The sequence below is a fragment of the Humulus lupulus genome, chromosome 3 (assembly GCF_963169125.1).
Source record: "Humulus lupulus chromosome 3, drHumLupu1.1, whole genome shotgun sequence".
Lineage (NCBI taxonomy): Eukaryota > Viridiplantae > Streptophyta > Magnoliopsida > Rosales > Cannabaceae > Humulus > Humulus lupulus.
This window is the reverse complement of record NC_084795.1, coordinates 266,430,424-266,440,831: the sequence shown is the minus strand read 5'-3', so window position 1 is coordinate 266,440,831 and position 10,408 is coordinate 266,430,424. Positions and strand designations below refer to the sequence as shown.

General features: G+C 33.5%; 1 protein-coding gene across 1 annotated transcript; it reads right to left on the bottom strand.

Annotated features, from left to right (window-relative positions):
- Positions 1–6,170: 6,170 nt before the first annotated feature.
- On the bottom strand, positions 6,171–9,788 carry LOC133825659 (probable metal-nicotianamine transporter YSL7). The gene is made up of 6 exons (XM_062258574.1): positions 9,374–9,788; positions 8,727–8,890; positions 8,507–8,604; positions 8,080–8,214; positions 7,733–7,922; positions 6,171–7,637 (listed from the first exon to the last, which is right to left on the bottom strand). The coding sequence occupies exons 1-6, from the start codon at positions 9,786–9,788 to the stop codon at positions 6,480–6,482; spliced, it is 2,160 nt and encodes a 719-aa protein (XP_062114558.1). The 3' UTR covers positions 6,171–6,479.
- Positions 9,789–10,408: the final 620 nt, after the last annotated feature.

The window sequence follows — 10,408 nt, the reverse complement described above, 5'->3', positions numbered from 1 at the left end:
GATGTCTTAGAAACCTTAAATATAGTGTTTCAAGTAAATCTTCTTGGGAGTTTAAGTTTTTGTCTTAATTTTAAATCACTAAAACATACAAAATAAAAAAGATTAGTTCTTGGTGGGGTTCTTCAATGGTAATGGGAGGTGACAGCGACAATGGCGAGGATGACATTAAGGATGGTGGTGGCGTTAAAGTGGTGTTCTGCCGCTGTAGGGAGGTGATGGTGGTGGTGCCATCATGGTAGAGAAACAGGGAGAGGTTGTGTGAAACTCACATTTTTTTATGAATATTATACTATTTCTTTTAAGTGGTGGGACCCACTTTTTTTATATTAAAATTTGTTGTCTCTTTTTCTTTTCTCTCCCCCGACACTTCCTCTCTCTCTCTTCCTTTCTTCTTCTTCTTCTTTTTTTCTTCTTCTCATCGAAAACCTTGGAAGCCACCATGGGTGACCATTTTCTGACCACCATCAGTTGCCACGCGCCACCCAGAAGTGTTCACCAGCCGTCGTCGAAGTTAGCCACCAAGGGGCAACCTCTCAGTCGCTGTTGTTTTCCCAGAGTCACCAGTCAAAGTTTCTTTGTTCAAGCTTTAAACATTTTTTCCAGCAAACTCCGGCCACCCCTAAGCGAATGGTTGGTACCATTGGAACCTGCATGAAGGAGGAACGTCGCCCACTGAGTCATTCCGGTCAACTCGCCATTTTTTCTCCGACGAGATTTTGGGTATTTATGCCCCTTTGGAAGTATTTTCCAACAACATCGACAGTTGTTTGGGCTAATGAGTTGTATATTTGTGATGTACTCGTCGAGATGATCATTTTGATATATGTCATGCATATACTCGTTGACATTTTTGGTGCATCGCTCACTGTCGCCGCCAACTACTAATGTGCACCGCTTGGGTGAGATTTCATAACTTGAAATTTTAAATATAGTCATATTATATATCGTTGGACATGATTTGGAATGAGGAATGCAATGTTGATAATCATTTGCTTATTTGATGCACATAGGAAAAACGTGATATTAATGTAACGCCCCACGTCACTATGGCTGCTTTCTGGAATGACGACTGGCCCTACAAACCAACACAAGTCTTTCCCGCGTGCTTTGTCCTTACTCGCACGCTTCCTAGTAAAACTTTCCAGTAGGTCACCCATCTTGAGATTACTCTAGGTCAAGCACGCTTAACTTTGGAGTTCTCAAGTGATGGGCTGCCGAAAAGAAGATACATCTTGTTGGCATGGGTAGTACCTATCAATCCATTTAAGCCCTCTTCAACTGTGTAGTCCCATACCTACACAGTCTTAGAATCATCACACTTGACCTTCCCCAGGCGGTGTGGGATTGCACAGCTTACCCGGTCTTTCCCCTTACGGATCACGGGATTCTGACTATCACAATTAAATTAGACTAAATCACTTTAGAATCGTTAAGCTTAGGAGCGTCGCTTTGAACTCGGAATGACAATTCTAAGGTGGTAGGAACTCAACTTGATTATTGAACTTATTTTACTTTTATTGAATTGCATTAAACATATTCCAATTTTGATATTTATAAAATGTTCGAAAAAATGAAAAACTTAATCTAAATGTTTTTCTCGATTGTTCTGAGGGCGCTGTGTGCCAATGATATTTTATATACATATTGATGCAGGTTATAATTTTTGGGTTTGATTCAAATGCAGTTGTTATGCTGCCCAATTTTTCTAAAATTTAAGGAAATATGTTTCTTGTTATTCATGTTCACATGCTTTTGGTTATACTGTTGGGAGCCATAGTGATCATTATTTGTGCATGTTGTTGTTTCATGACCTAGTTTCTGTGTCATCATAGGTAGATCAGGTGTCCACTCACCTGTAGGTGTAAAGACCTAGCATCTGTATACAGGAAGTGTTCTAAGCCTCCTCTTGTGGTGGTTATCAGGTCTGGCTACTCGGTTCAGGATGTCAGTTTTTTGTGGTGGGTAAAGGGAGCTAGGGATTTAGTGAATGGTGTGATGTGCACGTGTAGCTATGCTCTTGTGATTATGTGTGGTCTCTATGTCTTTGTTTACACATGATGATGATGATATGTTTTGTTTTAAAAGTTAATCACCATGCAGGGATTTTTTTTAAAATTACGGGTCCTCTATGAATAGTTGTCTTCCTACTAGGCCTTATAAGCTCATTCCTATTTATCCCTTCTAGGAGAACGCTCAATTTGAGATTGATGGATAACAAGATGGATAGGGATCCAAAGTCTAGATTTCTCCTAGTTTAGTCCAATCTAGTTTTCTTTACAGTTTCATGTTCAAGGCAAAATGTATGACTTGTGAATTATTCCTGATTCTATTAAGGTATATTATGTTGGAGTTTAGCTATGCTATTTAGTTTGAGGAATTATGGATGCTAAGTATATTTTTATAATTTGTAACTTATTAAATTTAACTATTTGGTGATTACATAACTGTGGGAATATTATTGTTTTATGTAAAATGATAGATGATCATGTTATTATCACTATTATTTTTCTATATAATTATACGAGTTATTCCATTATTTTGGACTTATAATTATGATATTATTTAGTATAAACTAAATGATCATTTATAAGAGTTATTTTCCAACAAGGGTCAAAGTTTGACATTTAATCACCCAAGTTATGGATATTACACATCTGCCACTACCTAAGGCTCGGGTCATGACATGTTGAGAGATAGTTTGAGAGAGATAGAAAAAATGTTGGTAATGAGAGGGGTAATTATGTCCAAATTTACAAAGTCTCATATTTTTTTGATAGTAAGTTATGAAGGCATTTTTTTAAATCATCCCATATTATTGGGCATATGCCCTGAAATTTCCCTCTCTCAATTCCTTGTTCTCATGTGCTAGGTTCTCATCTTCTCTCCTTGGAAGCACCTAAATTGTCCACATCTTTTACTCGGTACTTTGCTATGAAAACAATGCTGCAACAATTTTGAAATTCCTGTTGATAAATTGTTAGTCTTCCAAATAAAAATTCCTATACCTCAACACATCACTTTCTCAACATTCTTCAATTATTCTAGTCATTTCTCATCCATATTTAATACAAAACTCCCCAAGAACTACCACACACACAACTAGAATGAAGTTAAGCACAATATAAAACGCATAAAACCATACATACACCACTCTAACACTACAACAAAATAGGGGTTTTATGACTTTATTTGGGAGACATTGAAAGTCTACAATGTCTCCAATAGGGGGAAAAGTTGTAGGTGGAGTCATTGTAAGCATATATCTCACATCTACCAATGGGAGATGTGAGAGTCATCTCACGTCTCCCAGTAGGAGAGGTTGAAAGGTGTCCAAAAAGGTGGACTTTCAACATCTCCCATTGGGAGATGTGGGAAGTCTCTCACCTCTCTCAATGTGAGACATTGAAAGTCTCCCAAATTTAAAAAAAAAAATTAAATAAATTTATAATTAATATTATTTTAATTTGATTTAATAATTAATTAAACTAAATTATTTTAATTTAAATTAAAATTTATTTAATAATTAATTAAATTGACATTATTTAAATTTAAAATTTTTAATAATTAATTAAATTGAAATTATTTTAATATTAATTTAATAATTAATTAAATTGAAATCAATTTAATATTAATTTAAATTGAAATTGACATAATTAATAAAATAAAAATATGCAAGAGAAACACAATATTTGTTAGATATATACAAGAAACACAATATTTGTTAGACATAAATTAACAAATATTTCATTGTGTATAAAGAAAGAGATAAAAAGTAAGAAAACCTAACAAAGAGGTCGGTAACTTTGGATTATCAGTAACATATATGTCGTCCATTCTTGTTGTAACTCATCAATTTGTGCATCTGTATATGACGTACTTGTTAGAAATATAAAGTAAAATATATTAATTAATTATTTGATTACATTTATATATATGGTTTCAAAAATAATATTAATAATACCGTTCTCAAGTAATGTCCGGGACTCGCATGTTCAATTAAATCCTTCAACATCCTCATTATGTAGTATCCACATGCCACATTGTCCAGTTGGTATGGACACTAATTATTTAAAAATATGAGTGATTCATTATTAAATTGAAACTTGTTAAAAAATGCATATATATTATTCTACTTAATAATTATAAAAGAAACGATATTAAATAAGCACGTGATAAAGTTGGATGTCTATATAAAGCTAATTGTTTATTATCCTAGATAAAACCGGGCAACATTTTCCTTATAATAGTGACATAACCATCTGCATGTGAATAACAAAACAAATAATTCAAACAACATACAATAAGTTTCTTCCTTATAGCTCTGCAACTCACAACCAAATTTCTCAGAACCTACTTCACTAAAACACACAAGTTCTCAACCTTCCGTTATCACCGCATCACACAATTTTAATCTCAGAACCTATTTCACTATAGATGAATATTTAAGATATTCAAACTCCTCTAACATTTGTTTAATAATATTAAAAGTAGAAGTAAGAGAATATATATGTATCTCTTGCAATTAATAATCCAAAAGTTAGCAAAATTACTACACGTAATAATTGAATTCGCTATTAAATCCACAAACCAATAAAATTAAATTAATAAATAATAAATAATAAATAAAGTATCACTAAATATCTAGCAATATATAACTTATTATTGTAATTTTAGAAACTTAATTACCTCACATGTGTGATTGATATATAAATTTTGATACAAAAAGTATCCTCTAAAATCTCACCAACAAAATCACAACTTACGAAATTAAATTAATTAATATGTAAAAGATTACTAAACAAATATCACTAAATATATAATAAATAAATAATTGCTAAAAAAATAAAAAAACTACAATGAGCCACTAATTAACCTAAACAAAAAATCAATAAAACTTTTCATAACCTAAAAACTCAATAATCAACAAAAACATAAAACTTTTCATATATTTATATTTTTAAAATTATTTAATAACTTTATTTTAACATAACTATATATAATCAAAATAACTAGAATTTAAATAAAAAAAATTAGATATATAAACAAATATAGCTAAATTTTGAAATAAATAATAATAATGAAAAATAATCATAAATATATATTTAATGAAATCTACACAATGTGATATGTAAATTTAAAATAATTTCTACATTATCAACAAATTATAAATTTTCTTAGAAACTAACTATGGAAAATCTAAGAAAATTCTACAATCTATGGGAAAAGTTCATAATAATGTAAAACAAACACAAAATCACATTTACTATTCATTTTTATGCATAACCTAAGATTTTTTTAAAAAAAAACTAAGTCATAGACATCCAACGTCTTCCACTGGAAGATGTGTGACACATGGCACGTCTTCCAGTGGAAGACGTTGGATGTCCCCACAGACACGTGTTTAGACCCTCAATTTTCAATGTTTCCCTGCACTTTTAATTCATACAATTTTAGTAATTAATAAAAAATTTCAATGTCTCCCAACATAAGACATTTAAAATCCCTCACAACTTTTAATGTCTTACACTATTGATGTAAGACATTGTAGGGAGTTATTAAATGTCAAAATTATTGTAGTGTAATTAACTGCATTTTCTAACTTCAAAATAGCTTAAAATAACTCTTTGTTTCACCGGATACTCATAATAAATTTTAAATATAAAATAAAAACACACTTTTCATTAGCTAATTCGTATTCTAAAATAGGTCCGAAGGTAACCAAAAGATATCTTAAAGAATAAGATACTATAATATAAATTAATCAATTTAAAAAAAAAAAACTTAATCTTGTTTTTAAAAGTTAAACAATTAGTATCTTAAGTTATTTGGAGAATAACCAAAAATAAGTAGCTTTTTTTAAAAAAACAGAATAACTATTAAAAATTTGGTCCTCCAAACTAGCAAATGCTAAATTTAGCCCCACATTTTGTGGAATGTGTTATGGAATAAGAAACTTTATCTTAAAAGTAAAGTTTTTTTTCCCTCAAAAAAATGGGAATTGACAAAGTGAATTTAATCGAAATATGACTAGACAGTGAATTTCTTGAAGTACAGAGAGAAAGGTGATTTTTATAATTATTTTAAAGTTATATATATTATTGTAAATAAAAAATCTCTATTTTCTAACACTACATATTTTTTTTCTTTCATTTATTCAGTCGCAAGAAAAATTGACTAAACAAAAATGAAAAAAAAAAAAAGGAGAAATATATAAAGAAGGTTATCATCGTGATGTTGGGAGTAAAACGTCCACATCAAAAAAGATTTCATGAAGAAACAACAGAACTACAGCCCGTCTGAATATTTTGCTAAGAAATAATCATGAAAAAACAAAAAATCAATCTCTTTTTCATTTATTAAAAAAAAAAATCCAAATAGAATATTGCTCACCCAAACAATTAGCTAACAAAACAGTGTATGTCACTACCCAAAAAAAAAAAAAAACTAGCTAGCTTTTGAGTTATGGGATAAACATTTCATTAACCACCTAAGAAGGAATCAACCTTAGAATTGGCCGAAGCAGATAAAAACTTCATACAGATGGGTGCTTTGATGCCGGCGAGGACCAGAACAGCCGCTGGAACACCCCACAATGACTCGCCGCATATCAGTCCGGACGCGACCGCCGGAGCAAAATTCTCAGCCTTCCTCTTGTTAATCCTCCGCCAGACGAAAAGAATCAAGCTCCCCAAGCACATATCAATGGCGAAATACCCACCAAGGTAGAACGGAATGGCCATGCACATGGGGCTAGGCACGAGCTTATACATCCCATACTTAGTCTCAAACCGATGCAACAACTCGCGGACTGAGTTAATGGCGATGGCTAAGAAGAAGAAGGCTATGGAGAGTTCTAGACAGTGCTTGGGGAAAGAAGAGACACCCTCCACTCCGAGCAGCGCAATGCCACGGTACATCAGCCCGTACGGCGCCGGGTACGAGCTCCCGGGCTGGCCGATGTCGTAAGCCTTGTAGAAGATCCAGAAGATCAACGGCGAGATAATGCAGCCCATGGCGGTGCCCATGGCTTGGCTGAAAAACATGGAGCGAGGAGAAGCTAGGGTTAGGTATCCGGTTTTGAAGTCCTGCATGAGATCAGAAGCGGTGGAGACAATGCTCATCATGACACCACAGGAGGCTAGACCAGCCACCACGCCACCCTTGTCCAGGCCAACCCAGGCGCTGAATATGATGATGGCGAACTTGCCGTAGTTGGAGGCGAGAGACCAGTCGGTGAGGCCGCAGCCGTAGGCGTTGCAGAAGGCGAGAAGGGGTGCGATGAAGTAGGCGATGAGGACGTGGTACCACTTGAGCTGGGGGAAGATGAAGGGCACGACGAGGATGGATATGGCGGCAAGGATGTCGTAGCCGAGGAAGGCTTGCCAAGTGGGGATTTGGTCCTTTAAGAAGTACTCATTTCGCCTTTGCTCGTCGTAGTTTTCCGGTAGTTTTTCCACGGCGGCGGCGGAGGAGGAGTTTCCAAGGCCGGAGGTTATTGCTTCTTCTTCTTCTTCTTCTTCTTCCTCTTCTTTCTTTTTTGAGTACTCGTGTTTTACTAGGCTGTTTATTGTCTTATATAACATGTAAAAGATGTGGAATATACCGTCTCCAAGCATCATAGCAATGGCAATGAAAACCTGATATTCAACATATTTTTCCTCATATCAACACATGCAAATATATATATATATATGTGTATGTTAATGATAATATTGAAAACATATATATGTACCCTATATCCTTGGATGCCGTGGAGACTGTTAGGAGATAAGTCAGCACCATACCAAACACCTTTGTTTAATTCAATTAAAGGCCACATGATTGCCCATGAAATAATAGCTCCAATAAGCAAAGATGCATTTACCATGTATGGGCAAATTAATCCAACACCAACATATGTCAATGAAAAATCAAAGTAGAACCTGTCCATCAATAATACAAAAACAAAATGTTATATAGAATAATAAACCAATATTTTTTAACAAAGTTGGGGATATATATATAAATAGATTAGTATAATTACTAATTAGAAAAAAGCAAGTTGGTGATTTGAGTTGGTGGTCTACTGTATATATATACCTCTGCGCATAGGCTTGGAGGCCGAATGTTGGAAAATTAGAAAATCCACAGCCTTCAGAGGCTGCAAAAAACCACTGAAAAAATGCAGACACAAAACTACAACAGAACATCTTAAAAAGAACCGAAACCTGCTTCCTGCATGGTATTACATTAATTATTAGAATAAATTTCAATGATGTTTATGTTTATATATATGTATGTATGTATGTATAGTATTAAACTTGATCATCGATCCCAGTGACCTAATCCTGTACTATAGCTAGTTATTGATTAATATAGACGATTAGAACACACAATATAAGTTGAAAGTATTGCACTAGAGAAAGTACTCTCAGGTATAATAATATTAATGTGTGAAGTTATTCCAACCAAAATTCATTCTTAATCTCCTTTCTTTGATATATCAATAATAAATAATGCTTATTACTTTGCAAGCTTGGCTCCTTTGGGTGTGTGAAAGCTGTTGATAAGATATGCTGTTGCAGTTCCACTTGGATACGTTAACTTGTACTTCATAATCATCACCTGTTATAATATTGATTAATTCTTAAAAGATTTAAGTATAAATACATACTTTAGTTAAGAATATAGTTCTACTAATTAATAACAAAGAGTACTATATATGTTATGTAGTTGATATTACGTACCTTTCTAAGGGGCATAATAGAGAACAAACCAACAAAGCTGACAACAAAGAGAAATGCAATCATCCAGCCAAGAGAGAGATTCTTGACGTTGATTGGAGTGTTACCTTCATCTCCTTGAGCAGCTATGTTCCTACTCATTGCCAGTAGATAACTAGCAGTGCCACCTATATATATATACATATATATAATTAATAAATGTATAATACTATTTCTTTATATTATTATAGGTACACTGTTTCAGCATCAATTACAGTAATAACTCTATGGCCAGACAGTAATAACTTTTGGTTTTATGTAAAAAAGCAAATATTGGTCCCATGAAACACCATGAATTATATAACATGAAACATATACTAATTATAGTGTAGAATTGTATAATAACATGAAACACCATCAAGACTCAGTTACATGCATAATTTCATTTGTATAATATACATATTCTATCTCGTCATGCACAGAGAATTGACTAAAAACATCAAGAAGAACACAATACGATATTATAGGCCAATCGCGTATATGTTTAATAAAAGAAAAATATGATATAATGATCTTTAAACTTAAGAACTCAAAGAAGAAAAAGTGAGAGTAGGGTTCGATCAATTCAAGAATGATGATATTCAAATTAAGATTAAGTACGAACTACTTACTACTAAAAGCGATTCCAGAGGAGGCAACAACACAAGTTTGGATAACAGTGTTTTCTTGGCGAGTGAAAGGCTGTTTCAAGAGACCCGCCCTTTGAAGCAGAGAGGTGTAGCCCTTAACCACGGCGAAGCCCAACAAGCCGGCCGCCACATTGAGCGAGGGAATGACGCCGGTGGTGAGGTTGAGCTTGCAGACGATGAAGTTAAAGGCCACGCTCAATAAGAAGCTCGTCACCATCGCCCTAACCGTGATCTGCTTCTTCCATGGCGGCACCTCCGTGTTGAGGAAAGCCTCCTCTACAGCCACCTTCTTCCTCTCCAACTCATTGTTATTGGTCAAGTTGATCTCCTCCAAGTTTCTTGCTCCTTCTTCGAGTCCCGATGATCTTGCCCTACTTTCGCCACGGTTTCTTTCCATCATTAATTTCTCTCCTTAATTATGACTGAGAGTTGAAATAGCTGAAAGTTACTTGTACTATAATTGGAATATATATATATATAATTGTTTTTTTGGGTTTGGGACTATAGTTGTTGTTGAGTTTTTTTTTTCAAATGGAAATGAAATAATTTCTCATCCAAAAGTTAATATCGCTAGCTAATAATCTGTTGTCCAAAGTGTAAATCTTTTTAAGGGGCTAAATGTAAATTTTTGAAGAAAATAAAAACAAAATATATATTTAATACAATGTAATTTTTTTTAAAAAAAAAGGGGGATCGGTGGCCAAGGCAATTCCCTCTCCTTTTACTTTCCTCTGTCCTTGTAATATTCAGGTTTCATATATTCAAATTTTTATTTTTACGATTTTAGATTTCTGTATAAAAAAAATAAAATAAAGTTTCACTAATTATTCAAGAAAAAGTAAATTAATGTAAAATAAAATCAACAAATTAATCCAGGATTCGCCAAATAATTCATAAGGCTCAATGCAAGATATTTGGATAGCCTTGAAATAAAATGACAATGAGAGAAAAGAATTGAAAACAATGGTGGAGTCCAAATTTATTAGATGGAATAGTACATCGACTGTAGAAAAATAA